The sequence below is a fragment of the Quercus lobata genome, chromosome 2 (assembly GCF_001633185.2).
Source record: "Quercus lobata isolate SW786 chromosome 2, ValleyOak3.0 Primary Assembly, whole genome shotgun sequence".
NCBI lineage: Eukaryota > Viridiplantae > Streptophyta > Magnoliopsida > Fagales > Fagaceae > Quercus > Quercus lobata.
Window position 1 is genome coordinate 96,820,320 of NC_044905.1, and position 20,008 is coordinate 96,840,327.

Genomic DNA, 20,008 nt, shown 5'->3' on the forward strand with positions numbered 1-20,008 from the left:
TTTTTCTCCAAGTGCTTTTAATCTAGAAAAAATCTATTCTAATCAATATTTTACAACTTTCTTATCACAATTACGATGCAATAAGATATGACCGATAAATAAATAAATAAAAAAGGTCACTTTTTTTTTTATCAGATAATTAGGAATCTAATGTGTGACTCTAAAAAAAGAGGCTATCAAATATATTAAAAAAATTATCCTTAACTAGTGTAGTAAGATTTCATCAAAAAAAAAAAAACTAATGTAGTAAGATATTCATTAATTAGACCATTAATTTATTTAGTAGTGCAATAAAACTTTCATTATGTAAATTATGTGAGTTCTAATTAGTTTAACTGGTAAAATATCTGATATTTGAATAAGAGATTTGGGGTTCAATCTCTACCTACACCAAAAATTGATTGATATTTTGGAAAAACACCAAGTGTGCGTTTGGATATAACGTTTTGCGTTTGGCATTTGAACAATGGGGCCTATGGCGCTGTGCATGTTTCAACCATTCACGCAGTTTGTCCATCCTAGCTGGGACCCACATGTACTTTTTGTGATATTAATACCACGTTTCAATCACTGTACACTGTGCACGTCTCAACATTTATTTGCGTAACAGTTTGTCCATCCTTGCTGAAACCCATGTTTGCACTATTTAATCTAGTTTTAAAATTATTTGTTACAGTATTTTCAATTTTCAATTTTCAGTAAAATAAGCGATATCCAAACAGACCCTAAATGCCCCTTTTATGGTTGTCTTATGGTGGATCTAAATTATAACAATAAATTTAGGGACACTTTTATAACATGTTAAAATTATTGGCCGTGAGGCGTGAGTAGTCAGCACTTTTCAATTTTTAGTCAAACTTTAACGTGGACTTTTTTTTCCCCCTCTATAACTTACAATCGGCCAATTTTATGATGTGAAATTGATGTAAAATTAGACATCAATTAGACATTCTTAATATCAATATAGAACAAACTTGATGCTGATGTTCTTGTACATTTACTTACTAACCCATCCTCTCTCAATCTCATGTTAGAATCTCTTTTGAATGATTGCAGAACTTGATCAAAGCCTTCCCTAATTGCACAATGACCCACAAATTTAGGGAAGTAGATATACCGATAAGCTAGCTAACATGGAAGCACTCCAAACTTTTGATTTCCCTTTGTTGTATGAACCACCGCCTGTGGTGGATAATTTGTTAGCTTTGATAAAACTGAACTTTTTTGTAATAGACTAATTGTTGCTTAGTTTATACTGTTTGCTTGGTTAACCAAAAAAAAAAGAAAAAAAGAAATTGATGTAAAATTCAGTTTGTCAGTAATATAGTTGGAATTATAAAGGAAATTGAACTTTCGGTGGCTTTTTTTTGTCTGTCTTTCAAAGTTCTTTTGATACGTATTATCACAACAGGTCGTATAATAATTAATTAAGAGAAATGTAGTGTTAAATCACAATAATCATATCATCAATTGAGAAATATTATTGTGAAATATGTTATTATAGCAGCCGAGTAGAGATTGGCAAACCTTGACTTTGAAGAACCCTGACTGGCCTTTGAATTCTTTTTTCTTTTCTTTTTTCGTAAATAAAATAACCTTTAATCCAACGAAACCAAATGTCTCTGGGAAGCGAAATAACATCAGGCCAAATATTATCAACCAATATCTAAAATAAAAATAAATATATAAAATTGATTGCGTTAAAGAAGCATTTAATGCCATTTAGGAATTTTAGTTAAGTAATCATACGGCTGAATTTTAAAAGAGGAATATAAGTAATAGCATTTAAAGGCCTATGCTTAAGTTTTGCCCAAATAAGAAAATTAAATAACACTAATATTATTACTATTTCTTTTCTCTCTTTTTTTCCAAATTTTTAACATATAGGAAAGAATAATTCGTTCACCTACAAGTATTCTCACCTTTTCTTTTCTTTTCTTTTTTTGAAAATTCTTTAGTCACAATGGGGGTTGAGGGATTTGAACTCTAGATGTCTCATTTGCAACCAATTGAGCTACAAAGCACACATTTAAAAGAAGGAAAAGAAGAGTTGGACGCTTTCACCCACTTTGTAATAGAATTTTTTTTTTTTTTTAACCTAATGGAAGGTAGAGTAGAGAGAAGATTGTAATTCAATACCCACCTACTCCAATTTCATGATAAATTATCTCTTATTTTAAAATTGTTAAACTAATGAAAAATATTGAATTTAATCATTTGATAATTATTCTAACAACTCAGTATTTCCACCAAATCATAGCTTCCTACCAACATTTGATTTTCGTTACACTACTTTATAAGTTACAATCTTAGTTTTAAAAACCGAACTGGCCTGGCCGATTCAACCAAGAACTTGTACCAATCTAGTCTGGTAAAATCGCCCAAAACAGGTTAAAAACCGAATGTAAAAATGGTTCATTAACCGGTTCAATTTTTAAAACTGCGTTTACAATGCTTTGATGGAGTGTTACGATATTATTTACAGAATATATATAAATATATATATATATATATTTATTTATTTATTTAAAGGTCTGGTACAAATATTTAAAACTATTCCTCCAATTTAAAATTAGTACAAATGTTTAAGGTCTACTGCGAATGCTCAACTTTCATTTTTCTTTCCTCTAAAATTTCTGTAACAGATTTCTCCACCAGCTAGTGCCTATTGTTAGCCCCCTGAGCTCCAAATAAAGTATAAAATTAAAGACCGTAGCATCAGCAGATTCAAGAATACAGTATGTATGTATCATGAGAGGAGGCCAGAATAATCTCAATGGAAGGGGAGTAAGAACAATAGACAGATACGACGCCTGAAGTTTAACCGTGCCAGCTTCAAGTAGATGCAAATGCATGTGGTAATTTGCTAATTGAGGTGTAAATTTTCTCCTGCCAACAAAATGGCATTTGATTGAACTACTAAATTAACAAGTCTTAAAATCACGACAGAATGAACCAGTTAGCATCAATTGGTTAAATGGCAGAAATCACTGATGTCCATAGGTATGCAAAACAACAAACCACCAATCCAGAGAAGGTTAATTACATAAACCAAAGAATTACAATAAGTAATTTAGGGGACCTTAAAAGAAGTGTGATAAAGGAAGTAGTATACGGAAATGAGTCAAATAAAGTCACTGTGCATCCCAGCCAACATAGAAATTACCACATCACAATTAGAAAGAAAATTTTGAAAATTGCCCCAGAAGCAGAAAGCAATCAGAGAAAAAATGTATGCGATTAACATAGAAAATACGGAGAAGTGACGCAACAAATAATAAGAGCCAAGTTGTCATATATCTATGATGATAAATTTTACATGTATACTAGTCGTTTACTCCCAAATTAATCAGAAAAGTTCAAGTGACATAACTGCACCCATAAAATCTCTACCACGAAGTCGTTACGAATTGAATGCTGTCACCCCCTCTTAGTTCTGTTCTGGTCATGCAGCAGCAAGCTTCTAATTCTTTTCTGGAACTGAGAGAGTTAGCCACCTCCAGACTTGAGTGTGTTACTCAACCTACATCAAGAAGTTATTTATTTTCACTAGGCTTTCACAGAAATTTAAAATTTTTAATCATATATTTCACAAGTGTTGCAGCTTGTGCTACTCTGGATTTAATTAGAGACTGCCACAGAGTAGAGATGAAACAAAAAACAAACTTCATTGAAAGATTTTCGGGGGAAATAAACACTATAAAAACAAACAAAAAAGAAACATTGGAAAAGAAAGAAAGAATTGCAGGACCAAGTACAATGAGTATCAAGTTGACTTCAACCTTAAAGCTTACAATAAGTGGGAGATGGGGGGCTTTGAACCTAGGCTCTCCTCATTGGGAGAATCAGGAAATGTCATTGAGCTAAAACACTCTTGGCAAATTGACTTTAACCTTAAAGGTTCGAGTCAAAAATATTATAAAGTGGAAAAGATCAAGAGTTTTTGGCAATGAAATTTGCTCTTAAAAAACTAATTGTATAACGGGACATTCAATAATCATAGTGACTCTATCTTTCATTAAGTAACGAGATTTCTCTCAATCCGAACCACCATCAGACATAATAGTGCACTTTTCCAAGCCAGAAGTCTCACCAAAGCTCCCAAATCCATCTTTTATTGGATGCAGGACTAAATTCTTCTATCCTGAACAGAAGATTGGGATGGCACAAAAGCTATCTAGACATTGAAGAACAAAGGGACAAGTGATCCACATTATAAATAGTTTTGTTTGCAATTTTTAATTCAGTCCCATCATTTGTTATAAGGAAAATTTTGGAGGAGTGCCATACCTTGCATAATAAGGATGACAATGTATACATTTTTGTTAGAACGAAACTCTTTTGGGCCTTCAAATATTAACAGCCAGAAAAAGGAAACAGTATCATACACATAAATGAATGTGTTCCCCCCCCACCCTCAGAAGAATGATGGCATTGTCCCCAATCTTACAAAAGTCAAAATGCCTCCCATACTCTTTCCACATAATATGAAATGGGTGCCACTGACAATTAGATCTCCTTATCCCAGCCCTTGTACCAGATTAATGTGAGAATTTCCCTTGCTCTCGATGACTGCCTTCATAATCTACCCAAGCCAACACTTTTCACCAATAATCTCCATCACCATCACAGCAAACCACAATTTAACATCATCTTTGCTTCCACTTACCTCTAGCCACCTACCACTGTCACTGCCAACCTTGTCCTAACTTCAGTCATCACCATTGATGACTCAATAAGCCAATAGAAATTGTAAACACATCACCAACAAGCTCACCAAACCATGCACAAAATCAACACTGAAACAAAGAAAAAGCCAATGATCGGAACCTACCCCCACCTTTTGAACTTGATTACTCATCAATATACAGCTCCATATCTTAAATAAGCAAATCAAGAAAGCAAAGAAAGCCCGAACAGGTTCTGTCTCATAATTTCTGACAGTATTTTGTTGTCACTTTTCCATCTGATTGAATGAGCTTATTTTCATGGGTTTATTTGTTTAAAAAATAAGTTGCATAAAAGCACAGCTATATCTTAAAAAATGAGGCTTTAAAAAGTTGTACCTAGCCAAATAAACAAAATAAGCAAAAACAAAAGAAACCCTTGAATTGCAGAACAACCCTGAAATGGTGCTTTTTACATAATTGCCAAATTGGTGCCTATGTGCAAAGCACTGTTGTCTAATGAGGCCCAAAAGTGATTTTGGGAAAAGGTTATCAAATGCATGCCTGCACCGGCAGGTCTGTGCACTTAAGTGTGCTTCACACTTCTACCAACACTGGGATGAAGGTGGAAAGAGTAGCAAGCCAAGCGACTATGATAGGGGGATAAGGTGGAAAAAGAAACGAGTCAAGAAAGGTAGTAAGAAATACTATATTTTCCTAAACCAACTTTTTTACTTCCCTTTTTTTTTGGATAGGTAACCTTTTTGCTCCCCTTCTGTCCTTCACCTTAACAAATTTAAAATTAAATCAGAAAAAGCGGGGAGAGATTGTTGGGGGGGGTGGGGAGAGAGGAGAGGACCGCTTCCTTTTCCTTCTCTTCTATCCTTTCCTTTCACCCTCTTTCAGTTTGCACTAACAAAACAGAGTGTAAACATAGCAATTTTAGATCACATCGCAACTTGGGGTACTTCAATTTGCAGGATATACTACAAACTAGAACAAAGACTAGCAAACAGTAGGCAGGTAAAAACAATGAACATAACTACTTTCATTCTTGTTCTTGTCAAAGCAAATTTACTAATTGCACAAAGCTTTCCTATCTAAATTGTTCACCCAACTTTGAATAGCCCACCTAATCTGATTAGTTCTGGCCTTCCAATTATCATAGTTGGAGATGAAATTCAGACTAAGACATCACAATTGAGGTGGACAACCAGCACAGCACTATAAGGGTCACGCATTTTATAACTTTATTATAGCCCAATCACCTCCATTTAAGCATGGATTTAATGAAATATTCCTTTCAACTGTAAATCTTTAAGGACATTTCATCACTAAAAGTACCTATCCTTCAAACCAATAGAAAACTAATAATACTGTCAATATCATATAACCTAGGGTCAGACTCATTGGAGGGATTTTAGGCAACTTATCTGATTCCCACTCATATTAGTCTCTGAAATGCATTCCTACTATATCAAAACAAGTGCACTAAACATGGACTGAAGTAAAAGAAAATGAAGTAATTAATTGGTTCCCAGTAATAAGAGCCACAGAGGACTACTGCAGGCCTAGTATGATGCAAATATGTGAAAATTTGAAGTCTGACGAAGGAAGCAATAATTTGTGGTAACTTCTAGCCCAAAACCGAAATACCACTTGACCATTACTAAACTTACCAGTCCAAGCCCTCAAAGAGACCTTCACCCTTTATAGCAGAAGTTTTAAAAATAGCCCATTGGCGGTTTTTTATCTTGTGCAACTCTAAAGCCTCAGTAACAGCAGCATCATCAAGTGCACCAGGAAGATCCTGTAAAAACCAAGACACATCAAACAAAACAAAAAGGAAAGAGAAAGAACATAGAATTTAATTTATTTTTATTTTTATTTTTTAAAATTTATAATAATAAAAAAATGCATATAGAGACAAAGATGTAATAAAGGGATCTTAATTCCTTGACCAACATATTTTAAAAAAAATCCCCCACCCTTTTTTAAAACAAGCAATAATGGCTTATAAGTTATAGGATAAGTTAAGGTTATAACACCTGTCAGCTTTCATCTTTATTTACAAACTCAATTAAATGTGAAATCTTTTATTGTACAGACATATCTTAAGGAATAAATAATATGGCAGTAGTACTAACCTGCTTGTTTGCAAAAATGAGAACAACAGCACCTCTTAATTCTTCTTCCTGCCAAAAAGGTTAAAAATGGAGATTAGATTATAACATGTCCAATATATGCATGAAAAATGCTTCACTAAGCAAGCCAACCAACAAAGAAAAGGAAGGGGAGATATATATTCATTACAAAACCATTTGAATTCCCCCAAAAAAAAAATCTCTTAGAAAACACAATCAAGGGGAGGGGGGGAATTCTTCAGGTACAGTATCACTACCTTCTAATGTCAAATTTCAATGTTAAAAGACTTAGAAAATCTCACAGTACATAACATGTGACAAGCTTATGATGAAACTATAGAACTGCCAAAAAAAATCCTTTTTTTTTTAATTTTTCAATGTCACTGAGATTACTTGTGTTAGGAATCCATTAGTGTGCTGACTTGTAACAGTTTGTTTGAGGATATTAAGGTTGCATGCATGTGTGCATAGAGATTAGACATGCTTGTAACAGATTAGATATCAGCCATGTGTATGCCCCCACCTGGGTGCCTCAGCAGTAAGGGAGAGTGTTTGGACTAACTGTAAACTCAGAAATCTTTGGTTCAACTCCTAGCCGAGGCATTTCGAGATTTACCCGATGCCTGCTCAATGAGGGTCTGTAGGCATCCGGGGTTTGCCCCTCAGGGTGGTCCCACTGGTCCATACCTTGAGGGGGATCCTCGTCACAAAAAAAATAATAACAATAATAATTAAAATAAAAAAAAAAAAGAAAGATATCAGTCACGTGTAATTGATAAGGCATGTGACTAATTAGTAGAAGGCTGTTGGGCTGTTAGAGTTGTTAAGTGCCATATGGCAAGTTTAGTTAGAGTTAAGCCAATCTTAGCCTTTGTACTTGAGCAGCCTTATACCTTAGTAATAGGCTGCCACTCATTGTATACAATTCATTCAGAAACCTAATGCTAATACAGTCTCTTTAAGTCTTAAACCTCTCAATTATCACTAATTTCTCCCTCTCTTTCTGATGGAGGCCTAGCTTCCTCGAATTAGCCATTTCAAGAACCAACCTATGCAAAAAAGAACCTTGACAACTTGACTAACAGTTGTTCAACATGAGATATATATATATATATATGTGTGTGTGTATGTATATAATATAAATAAGCAAAGCATGAACTATATAAATAGTAGGGTGGTCATAGAGCACTAAAAAGTTTCCCCCATTAACTTTTTCAGTCCAATAGTCTAGTCTGTAAAGTGTACCTCCAAAATTGCATGAAACTCATCTTTGGCTATGACCAGCCTATCAGTGTCACTTGAATCAACAACATAAATTATGGCTTGAGTATTTGGAAAATAGCATCTCCAATATGGCCTGAGGCATAAAAACATGTAAACAGTTGGTGAGCATGTAACATTAATGTCACTTGAATCAAAGACATAAATTATGGCTTAAGTATTTGGAACATAGCATCTCCAATATGGAGGCATTAAAACATATAAACAATTGCTGACCATGTAGCCAAGAGCCATGTACCTCAACTGGTTGGCACCTCTTGGTGTTTCTAACAAAGACATCTAGGGTTCAAATCCCCTCACCCCCAGATATTGATGTATAAAAAAAAAAAACTAAATAAATAAACAATTACTGAGCATGTAACATTAATGAGAAATTAATGATTTGACAATCAATCAGAGGAATATTATACATGTCACAAGTACCAAATGGCAGAAAGTGAAACTTAAAGTCTAGAGGAAAAGAGAAATCCCTGCATTTTTTTTCCCAAACTGCAAACAGATGAACAAGCATTAAGTTAAGGACAATGTATGGCACAGATATATTACATATTCCAGCCAATCCCCTGAAATTTGGGCAGGAGATGCATTCAAAAGTTTGAGTCCCATTGAAACAAGCATCAATTCAATTATATTTTTCAATCAACCATACAAGTCATCAATCTTTCAAACAAGGTATAAAAGTGACTGTCATTTTATTTATCATGCATCAATTGAACATACTGTCCATGTAAATGCATCACAAATATTTGAACACCACTTTATCTTAACATCAACAAAAATATTTCATCTACTTTCCTTCACCATTCGGATTTCCATTTTTTTTCCTATAGGGTAATGCATTACATTACACCCAGTTTCTTATACTTGCAAAACTTCCAAATTTATGACAAAATGATTTTACTTCCCTTGAGAACAGGAAAATATACTAATTTCAAGTTCATTGTTGTATTCCTATTCTTATTGTAATTTTTTACTATTTTTTTAATGGGGTCATAACTGAACCTCTGACCTATATCCCAAAATTAATTGAAAACAATTATCAACACTATTCTCAATTTGCTAGAAATTAAGATATTTAACTGCAATACTACTCCAAGTTTAATTAACCATAACCTTTCAATTTTGATACATTAATCTCATGTCAGTCGTGAAAATTGAAGATCAGTCAAGTTACGAGAAAATACATATTGGCCTATGAGGGCGGAAAATTTTGTTGACAGAGTGAAGGTTTGGTGGGCATCTTATTTGTTCCAAGGAACACCTAGTTTTATACTATGATGCACGGACGCGGAAAAATGGGCGCCGCACCCACATCCGACGCGGCAACGCGCGAGCGATGCCACTGCCCGTGTGTCGGTACTGCGTCTGATTTTTTTTTTGTTTTTTTTTTTTTTTTTTTTTACGGATTCGCACCGACTCGGCTTCGATTCGTGCTAACTCAGCTTCAATTTTTTTTTTTTTTTTTGATAAGTAATAAGAATTCATTGATAATAAAAAAGATACACCCAAGCACACAGGGAGTATACATGGGGGAGCAAGTCAAGAACGAAAATTACAAAAGTCAAGTAAATCCAAAATAGAAAAAGGATGGTTTCTCCACACAGAGAACCATTCAAGTAAGGTTCAGATGAAAAGAAGCTTGAGGTCAGGCATAGCACGCTCAGAGTCTTCAAAGCATCTACTATTCCTCTCCTTCCAAATACACCACATCAAACAAAGAGGAACGACCTTCCAAATAACTCCATTGCGGAGGCGACCAAAGTGACCTTGCCAGCAAGCAAAGAGACCAACAACAGACGAGGGCATGATCCAACACACTCCAAATAAACCAAAAACCATATCCCATAACTCCGAAGCAACCGGGCAATGAAGGAAAAGATGGTCAACACTTTCACTACTACGCTTGCACATATAACACCAATCCAAAATGCAAACCTTTCTTTTCCTTAGATTGTCAATAGTCAAACATTTCCCCAAGGCTGCGGTCCAGACAAAAAAAGCCACTCTAGAGGGGATCTTCTGCTTCCAAATACTTTTCCAAGGGAAAATATGCTCACTATGGCCAACAAGAAGATGGTAGTAAGTACTAACCGTGAACCCCTTACTCTTACAAGGCAGCCAAAATCTCTTATCCTCCTCGATTCCCCTTACAGGAGTGCTATAAATGGAGTTGATAAAGCTCCTGAAAGCTTCCAATTCACGATTATGCACCTCCCTACAAAACTGAATCTCCCAATGGAGGACTCCATTGGAGAATCTCATAAGATCCGCCACACTTGCCTCTTTGCTACAGCTAATCCTATATAAATCGGGATAGCGGACAGCGAGAGAGGAAGTCCCACACCAACGATCTAGCCAAAACTGCACTTTTGAACCATCTCCAATATCATACATAATAAACCGAGATAAAGAGTGCCACCCCCTGCTAATATTTTTCCACAAACTGACACCATAAGGACTAGAGGAAGAGCTAGAACAGCAACCACCCCAATCACAACCATACTTTACCTCTATCACTTGACGCCAGAGAGCATCCCTTTCTTGCCCGAATCTCCAAAGCTATTTCCCTAAAAGAGCTATGTTGAAAGTTCTCAGGTTCCTAATCCCTAAACCACCTGAAGAAAGCGGGGTACACACCGTAGACCAATCAACCAAATGAAATTTGGGCACATCTCCTAGGCCACCCCACAGAAAGTCCCGCTGAAGTCTAGCAATACAGTTGGCCACAGAGGCAGGAATAGGGAATAAAGAGAGAAAATAAGTAGGAAGGTTAGAGAACGTGCTTTTAATTAAAGTGACTCTACCTCCCTTAGATAAATATAATTTTTTCCAGCCTACTAATTTTCTTTCCATCTTCTCAAGAATTGGATTCCAAATAGACTTGTCTTTGAATTTTGCCCCCAAAGGAAGACCCAAATATTTCATTGGGAGAGACCCTTGTTTGCAGCCTAAGATAGCCACCAAAAGATCCATGTTATGAACAGCCCCCACTGCCACCAGCTCAGACTTACCCAAATTGACCTTCAGACCAGACACAGCCTCAAACCAAATGAGCACCATACGGAGAATCAGCAGTTGATCAATATTAGCATCACAGAAAATTAGAGTATCATCAGCGAAAAGGAGATTAGTTGGAGGCAAAAGTCCAAAATGTTATTTTTAAAGGAGGGCGACTCTAATACGAAATTTTTTCATAGAATGGCTAATTCTAAAAGAAGAAATAATTGTATTGAAACCCTTATGATTGATGGGGCTGTGACTACCAACCAGGATAGGATTGTTGACCATGTTGAACAATTCTTTATAAACCTATACTCTGAGCAGCAAGTGCAGCACCCTTTTCCGGATGTATTGGATTTCCCATGTATTTCTGGGGACAATGCGGATTGGTTAGAAAAACCTTTCGAGGAATCTGAGGTTTTAGAAGTCATCAAGGAGTTCAATGCGGATAAATCTCCTAGGCCTGACGGTTTTTCGATGGCTTTCTTTCAAGCTTGCTGGGGGATTCTCAAAACAGACATCACGGCGGTGTTCCATCACTTCCATGTCACTGGCCAGTTTAAAAAAAGCTTGAATGCAACCTTCATTGCTCTCATTCCTAAAAAAGCCGCAGCTGTGGAAATAAAAGACTTTCGGCCTATTAGCCTTGTTGGGGGAGTTTATAAAATTCTTGCTAAAGTTTTGGCTTCTCGTCTTCGCTTGGTTTTAGGCGAGATCATATCTGCTCCTCAGAATGCCTTTATTCTTAATAGGCAAATTCTCGACTCCGTTCTTATTGCTAATGAGTGTCTTGATAGTAGACTGAAGTCTGGTCAAACAGGGTTGTTATGTAAACTGGACATTGAGAAAGCCTTCGATCATGTGAACTGGAGTTTTCTTACTCTCTTGCTTGAGCGTTGTGGTTTTCCTGATAAGTGGAGGCGATGGATCTCTTTTTGTTTATCTACTGTTCGTTTTTCTATCCTTATTAATGGTACTCCCCATGGGTTCTTTGGAAGTTCTAGGGGGTTATGGCAAGGTGATCCTTTGTCCCCCTTATTATTTGTTCTGGTTATGGAGGCTGTCAGTAGAATGTTGGATAAGGCGGTCCATGAAGGTCGCTTGTCAGGTTTTAATGCAGGTGCTTCTACTGGTAGATCCTTGATGGTTTCTCATCTCCTTTTCGCTAACTCGGCTTCAATTCACACCGATTCAGGCCGATTCCCGCCAATTCGGCCAAAATCAGGTCGTATCAGCTGAATTGGATCGTATCGGCCAACGGCCGAAACTAACCAAAACAGGCCGAAATCGGCCTTGAATCATGCCAGAACAGCCAAAATCGGCTTTGAATGAGGCCCAAACATCCTACATTTGTCCTTCCTTAATTTTATTTTGAATATTTGTTACTTCTTTTGTATTTTCTTTTTTGTTTTGTGTTTTATTTTGTGTTTCTTGCCTTCTTCTTTCTTTGTTTTGTGAACCAAGGACATATAATGTGTTTTTTAAGAATATTTTAATAGTAAAAATATATAGAAAATATAAATAAAAATATTTTTAATAATTTTTTAATCACCGCACCCACACCCTACTTTTTCAAAAATTGCCGAGTCCTACACCTGCACTCGAATTCAGAAACGCACCCATGCATCATATATTGGCTAAGAAGTTGGCAGCTTTGAAGTTGGATCTTAAAAAGTGGAATGAAACAGAGTTTGGCAATGTTACTCTTAAGAAACAACAGCTTTGTAGTAGTTTGAATGCTTTGGATGCTAGAGAGGAGACTCATCCTTTAACAGCTGAGGAGAAATTAGAACAAGTTAAACTCCGTACAGAGATTGAGAAGTTGGCTTTATTAGAAGAGATTAATTGGAGACAAAAGTCTAGGGTGTTGCACTTGAGGGAGGGGGATTCTAATACTAGACTTTTTCACAGGATGGCTAATTCTAACAGAAGAAAAAAGGGTATTGAGAGCCTTATGGTTAATGGTAGTTTGTCTTCTAATGAGGGTATGATTGCATATTGTATTACTCAATTTTTCATGAATTTATACTCTGAGCAGCAAGTAGATCGACCATTTCCAGATGTTTTGGATTTTCCAATGATATCCAGCAATAATGCGGATTGGTTAGAGAGACCCTTTGAGGAGGCAGAGATATACGACGTCCTTTAGACTTTTAATGGTGATAAATCTCCTGGACCAGATGGTTTTCCAATGGCATTTTTCCAAGCTTGCTAGGGGATTCTCAAACTTGATCTTATGGTTGTGTTTCATCATTTTTTTGCTAAAGGTTAGTTTGAGAAAAGTTTGAATGCAACCTTCATTACTCTCATACCCAAAAAAAAAAAATGCAGCAAATGAAGTCAAGGATTTTCACCCCATCAGTCTTGTTGGGGGGTTTATAAAATTATTGCTAAAGTCTTGGCCACTCAACTACGCACGGTCATGGAATAATTTCAACTTCACAGAATGCTTTTGTGAGGAACAGGTAGATCCTCGACCCTATTCTGATTGCCAATGAATGCCTTGACAGTAGGTTGAAGACTGGTTTGCCAGGGTTACTTTGCAAACTAGATGTTGAGAAGGCTTTTGATCATGTAAATTGGGGTTTTCTTATGCAATTGCTAGAACGGAGTGGGTTCTCTGCTAAAAGGAGGTGGTGGCCAGTGGATTTTCTTTTGTCTATCTACAGTTTGGTTTTTTGAAAGTTCTAGAGGGTTGAGACAAGGTGATCCTCTATCTCCTTTGTTGTTTGTCTTGGTCATGGAAGGATGTTAGATAAAGCTGTCCATGAAGGTCGCATGTCAGGCTTTCATATGGCAAATTTAGAGGGAAGATCCTTCGTGGTGTCTCATCTCCTCTTTGCGGATGACAACTTGATTTTTTGTGATGCAGATCTGGATCAGATTCTGATTCTCCGTATGGTGCTTATTTGGTTTGAGGCGGTTTCTGGTCTAAAAATAAATTTGGGCAAGTCAAAATTGGTTCCTGCTAGGGGGGTGCAGAATATTGAGTTATTGCTGAATGTCCTTGGCTCTAAGCAAGGTACTTTTCCAATGAAATATTTGGGTCTTCCTTTGGGTACTAAATTCAAGGGTAAGACAATATGGAACCCAATTTTGGAGAAGATGGAGAGGAGATTAGCAGGATGGAGACATTTGTACTTATCCAAGGGAGGTAGAGTCACTTTAATCAAAAGCACTCTTTCTAATTTACCAACTTATTTTCTATCCTTATTTCCTATACCTGCTGCTGTGGTTAATCGTATTGAGAAACTTCAATGGAATTTCCTATGGGGTGGGCTAGGTGATGAGCCCAAATTTCACCTGGTTAGATGGGCTACTATTTGTACTCCTTCGTTGGGTGGCTTGGGGATAAGGAAGGTAAGACTTTTTAATGATGCTTTGCTTGAGAAGTGGCTATGGAGATTTGGGATTGAGAGGGATGCCCTTTGGAGGCAAGTGTTAGAGGTGAAATATGGATGTGAATGGGGTGGCTAGTGTACCAAATCTGTTTATGGTCCATATGGTGTTGGTTTGTAGAAAAATATTAGTAGGGGATGGCCTCTTTTTCACGTTATATTTTGTATGATATTGGCAATGGGTCAAGGGTGAAGTTTGGCAAGACCGTTGGTGTGGGGAGACATCTCTTGCAGTCACCTACCCTGAATTGTTTAAATTTCACCGAAATAAGGAAGCAAGTGTGGCGGAGCTTATGAAGTCCACTAATGGAGTCCTTTTCTAAGATGTAAGTTTCTTTAGGGGTGTTCATGTTCGGGAATTAGAGGCTGTATCAAGCTTCATGGATACCATATATGGTGCTCTACAGTAAAGGAGTTTGGTGAGGATAAGATATGTTGGAAACCAAATAGAAATAAGGGGTTCATGGTTAATAATTATTAGTCTTCTAGTGGGCTCTAATGATTGTTGTTTTTCATGGGAAAGTATTTGGAAGCAGAAGATTCCTCATCGAGTGGTGTTCTTTGTTTGGACTGTTGCTTTTGGGAAATGCTTAACGATTGACAATTTACGTAAAAGGAAGGTTTGGATACTGAATTGGTGTTATATGTGTAAGTGTAACGGTGAATCAGTTGACCATCTATTTCTTCACTGTCCGGTTGCTATGGATTTGTGGTCAATGGTTTTGGGTTTATTTGGAGTAAGCTCGGTTATGCCGCAATCTGTTGTGGGGCTTTTAGCTTGCTGGCAAGGCAAATTTGGTCATCATAGAAATGGTCATATATGGTTAATTGTTCCCCGTTGCTTGATGTGGTGTCTTTGGAGGAAAAGGAATAGAAGGTGCTTTGAAGATAATGAGAGATCCATACCAGACCTCAAGCTTTTTTTCTTTAGGACTTTATTAGATTGGTTGGCTACTTTGTGAAACCAATCATTCTCTTCCTTTCTTGATTTTCTTGATTCTTGTAATTTTTGTTGACCCCTTGTACACTCCCTGTGTACTAGGGTGTCCCCTTTTTTATATCAATAAAATTTATTACTTATCAAAAAAGAATTTACCGTGCAAATAGCCAAATAATCAATAAAGACTGTGAAACGATAGCAAGAATGAGATGCAGAAGGATTACGCGGAAGAAAATGAATAAACTCCAATAAGAAGGGTAGCTATTCCTTTAAGCTTACATAAACCCAAGTACCATAGAGGAGAAGCAGCCCAAACAAGACAAACCAACCCGAGAGCACCTCAAAGTTGAAAAAGGTGATACACAACACCCCAAATAAAGAATATAACAAAAACCAAAGTTCCCAGGCCTCTAGGACGATGCAATAAGAATATAACAAAAACCAAAGTTCCCAGGCCTCTAGGACAATGCAATAAGTAGTGATTCAAGCCACCAGGACAATGCAATAGTAGGGTGATTCAAAGACTTTTCTCATTGTTTGCAAAATCAACACCAGTTGAAAGAATGTGCTTGTGTGACCCCAGGGGGGTTGGGGGGGAGGGGGCAAAAAAAATAAGGTTGTATAGGAGGGAAGACCAAGAGCATCAAATTACTTTCCAAAGAGAAAACCCAACTAAATCTGATTAGGAAAAACAGGTAAATATAATCAAACTTCAAATTTTCAACAATCAATTTACAAGAATAACCTCAAAGAAAATCTAAAGATTTAACAGTAAATCTATAGTATTTGAATAATTCTAACAAAGCAATCCTCCACAAGTCTTGGTGCATATTACATTGTCTATTGAGCTATAGATATTATTTTTGTATAATTGGCTCAGGGCAAGGCTTAAGTGAGGTTAAACTCTTACAATGTTGAATTACCTGCTAATAAAGTTTAAGGCCCAATAAATTTGGAGAGAGTTGGGGGGAGAGAAACAATAGATAGGTCAAGCTGTGAGTGTCACGTTTATGAGGTATCATAAATGTTCTCTTCATGGACCTGATGTTGAAAGAATGTTTGAGAAAATTGGAGAAAGCTTATACGTGCTTGAATCAGAGAAACAAAAAAAAAAAAATAGCCTATCAAATTACAATAATAGTAACTCTTTTTAGAAAATGTATATACTTTACAACATCATGTAGTCAATATTTTGACACACTTGACTTGAATTGAGTTCAGAAATTACATTGTGAGCTAGAATTCTCTTAATTCCCACAACCAGCCATGTTTTGGATTTATTGTATCATTTATCAAGTACAATTGCAATATACAGCAGAAATGTGAGCATGTTATTGTTAAAATTGTTTTTCACAAGAGTCACAGAACCTCTCCAAAGCCCCAACTACTCTATAAGCTAAATTTAATAATTTACCAGAGCCTAATCATTTTCTTGCAAATCATATTTCATATTAATAATTAAGAATAAACAATAAAAGCAACTGTACCTGATACTTGTCTGTCCACCTGTATAAACAAAGAGCAGAAATGGCATCAGAACAAGCAATTCAAATGACCTATAATTCGTAAAAAATTCAATAATAAAATCCTACTTTTTGGTGCTAACTACTAAACCATAAAACTTAACGCAATGCATATACACATAATACTTCAAACACAAAGTTTTTAAATTAGGCATCCAAATGATAAGGCTCCAGAAAGCTCAAATCAGCTGCTCCTTTACATATAATGCCATGAACACAACAATTTCACAACCTTTTTCACAACTACTGAAATGACATATTGTGAATGTAACTTCACTTTCACCTGGATCCACACCTAACACAAATTTTATTATGCATGAATCACAACAAGCCATATTAACTGTTGTGAAAAATGTTGTGTCCCTAGACTTAATATCAACAATTCAATTCATGATCCCATCACCTCATCCACCAAAAACTTAAAACCTATCGTTTAAAAGAGAGAGAGAGAGAGAGAGATCAATATGGCTAGAAGTCAAGTCTCAATCAATGTTGGTCAAAGAAAGAGCTGTTGCTTCAAACTCATACTGTTTTTTTTTTTTTAATGGGTAAACTCATACTGTTTTTTATAATGTTAAGCAATCAAAATTTAGTAAACCTCACTTGTCAGTCCTAGTATAGACAAATGTGATATGATGACTATAAAATTGAAGATGCAGATCAAAGAGAATAGATTGGCATACCCAGATCCCATACTTGGAATTTGATGTTATTATACTGGACCGTCTCCACATTAAATCCAATTGCTGCACCCAAAAAACAACAACAAGATTTAAGTTTGGAAACACTCTAGCATACTTAAAAACAGTATCAATAATGAGTAAACTCAAAATTTAAGAAACGGGAAAGAACACCAACTTGGAATAGTGGACACAACCTCTCCCATCTGAAGCCGATCTGCACAAAACACAAATGCAAAAACCATCGAATTATCGAAATTGGACAAAGACCCATTACTCAAAATTGAAAAACAAGAAATGGGTAAGCGTGGAATGAGAGAAACTCACAGAGGATGGTTGTCTTTCCGGCATTGTCGAGGCCGAGAACGAGGATCCGAGCTTCTCTGTTTCCGAAGAGAGTAGAGAACATTTTCGTAAACACGATACCCATCTTGAGAGATTGACTCTCAGTGCATGAAAATTCAGAACAGATCAGAAAGGTTTTTGATTTGATTTTGGTTTGGTTCTTCTTTGAGATTTAAGATCTCAAAGCAGAACCCTGTTCCTAATGGAAAAGGGTCTGTGCTTGGGAATAGTTTAGAGAATTTGGGCACTGTGAATGAGAAGCACAGTTGTTCTCTCTCTTTTTCTTTCTTTCTTTCTTTCTTTTGAGTTTCTCTCAGAAACGGAATCGCAATGGAAGATGCAGAGCATGGATGAGGGAACCTGACGTGACCACTCTCTCCGGTGCTATAGATACATCAGCCGCTTCTTTTTCTTTTTCTTTTTCTTTTTTGTTTGATGCCTGTAGGCCCTACCTGTTTGCTAATTAGTCCGATTCAATTTATGGATTTCGATTTTACCTAATAGCTTTGAAAAAATGCTAGGAATACAATTTTGCTACGACTTATTCCATGGCAAGTTGTAAATAATGAAATATAAGTGATAAGTACATAACTCCATCACTCACTACTTGGATATTGTGCAAAATAACACCATTTTAGGAACAATTTTGTTAGTTAGCAAGTTTTCAAAACATATTAACAAACTAACATCTTGAGTCTCTTAGAATCGATTTTATTGTAGTAACTCAAGTTCGAAAGACTCGGGTTCTATGACTTAACTCGAGGTTAACATACTCAATTTCATTTTGTTGTTCACAACCCCAAGAACAAACCCACAAAGTCCCACGACAAAAAAAACACCCTAAGAACAAGCCCATAAAGACCCACAGCAAAAGAAGAAGAAGAAGACCCACCTTAGGAACAAACCCACAAATCACAAAAATGGTTTTGGTTCAGATTCAAAGAGAAGAGCTTGAGAACGGACCATTGCCGATGGTCGCAATGATGGTTGGAGGAAGAGCCAAGGAGGATCAGCTATGGATGTTTAAAGAACAGAGGCAATGATGCTTCATTGCTTCGTTGTTGCGATGATAGTCGAAGAGATGAGCTTCAAATCGAACCACCGCCGATAGTGGCGATGATGGTTGGAGGAAGAGGAGATGATGCTTCGTTGTTGCTTCGTTGGGTTTGTTGGTTCGTTAATTCGTTAGCTGCTTCGTTGCTTTTTTATTTTTGCTAATTTTTAGACCAAAATCAAGTGTCTTGGACTCGATTTCTTAGACCAAAATCGAGTGTCTTAAACTTGAGATGTTAGTTTCCTAAATAATTTGGAAACGTTGCTAACTAACGAAATTGTTTGCAGCATGGTGTTATTTTCCAAAAAAATCCCTCACTACTTGCCATGAGTAGTGAAGTAAAAGTTGTGGATTCACAACTCCACCACTTACGACTTGCCAAGTGAGCAAGTTGTGGTAAAGTTGTGGTCCTAGTATTACTTATTAACTTTGAGTTATTTTGATGCTTTATTTGCTTTAAAGTAAAATATTTTAAAACTATGTAAAATATTTTTAGTATAATATTTTTAGGTATTTGGTAAGACATGTAAAAACTTTTCAAGCAAAACACAAAGACTGATCGCTCAATACCAAAGCCGCTGGTGCTAGAGGTCCGGTGATCAAACTGTTGGAACCGGCAGTTAAAATGGTGGCTCCTATGACTAGACTACCAATGATCATAGTCAAAAACGGTATCTTTGATGACCGGACCGCCAACACCAATTGATAAAACGACATTTTGGTTACTAGACCTCTAGTACTGATTGTGGTGTAGCATCTTTGGCCACCAATTGTCGATGTGGTGTCTCCGACCATCTAGTTGACAGCACCTATCGCCAATGTGGCGTATCCTGCCATCGAACCACCTACACTAATCGTAGAGCAAAGTCACCAGTCACTGATCGCGAAGTGAAGTCACCGGCCACCGAACCAATGACACCGGTTGACGAAGTAAAATCTCAGGCTACTAGACCGCCGTCACCAGTTGTTGGCCACA

General features: G+C 36.6%; 1 protein-coding gene across 1 annotated transcript; it reads right to left on the reverse strand.

Annotated features, from left to right (window-relative positions):
* Nucleotides 1–3,089: 3,089 nt before the first annotated feature.
* On the reverse strand, nucleotides 3,090–18,382 carry LOC115977380 (ADP-ribosylation factor 1). The gene is made up of 8 exons (XM_031099204.1): nucleotides 17,961–18,382; nucleotides 17,812–17,850; nucleotides 17,637–17,699; nucleotides 16,918–16,936; nucleotides 8,057–8,168; nucleotides 6,815–6,862; nucleotides 6,347–6,477; nucleotides 3,090–3,523 (listed from the first exon to the last, which is right to left on the reverse strand). Exons 1-8 carry the CDS (start codon nucleotides 18,061–18,063, stop codon nucleotides 3,490–3,492), a joined length of 549 nt encoding a protein of 182 aa, XP_030955064.1. The 5' UTR covers nucleotides 18,064–18,382; the 3' UTR covers nucleotides 3,090–3,489.
* Between the last annotated feature and the right edge of the window lie 1,626 nt (nucleotides 18,383–20,008).

Bases quoted from the DNA above. Each gene is read 5' to 3' on its own strand.
- LOC115977380 (XM_031099204.1), bottom strand. From the start codon at position 18,063: ATGGGTATCGTGTTTACGAAAATGTTCTCTACTCTCTTCGGAAACAGA. The intron at 6,863-8,056 runs GTACACTTTACA...CCTTTTTGGCAG, and splicing joins AGTTTCATGCAATTTTGGAG to GAAGAAGAATTAAGAGGTGC. The intron at 6,478-6,814 runs GTTAGTACTACT...TGGTTTTTACAG, and splicing joins TCATTTTTGCAAACAAGCAG to GATCTTCCTGGTGCACTTGA.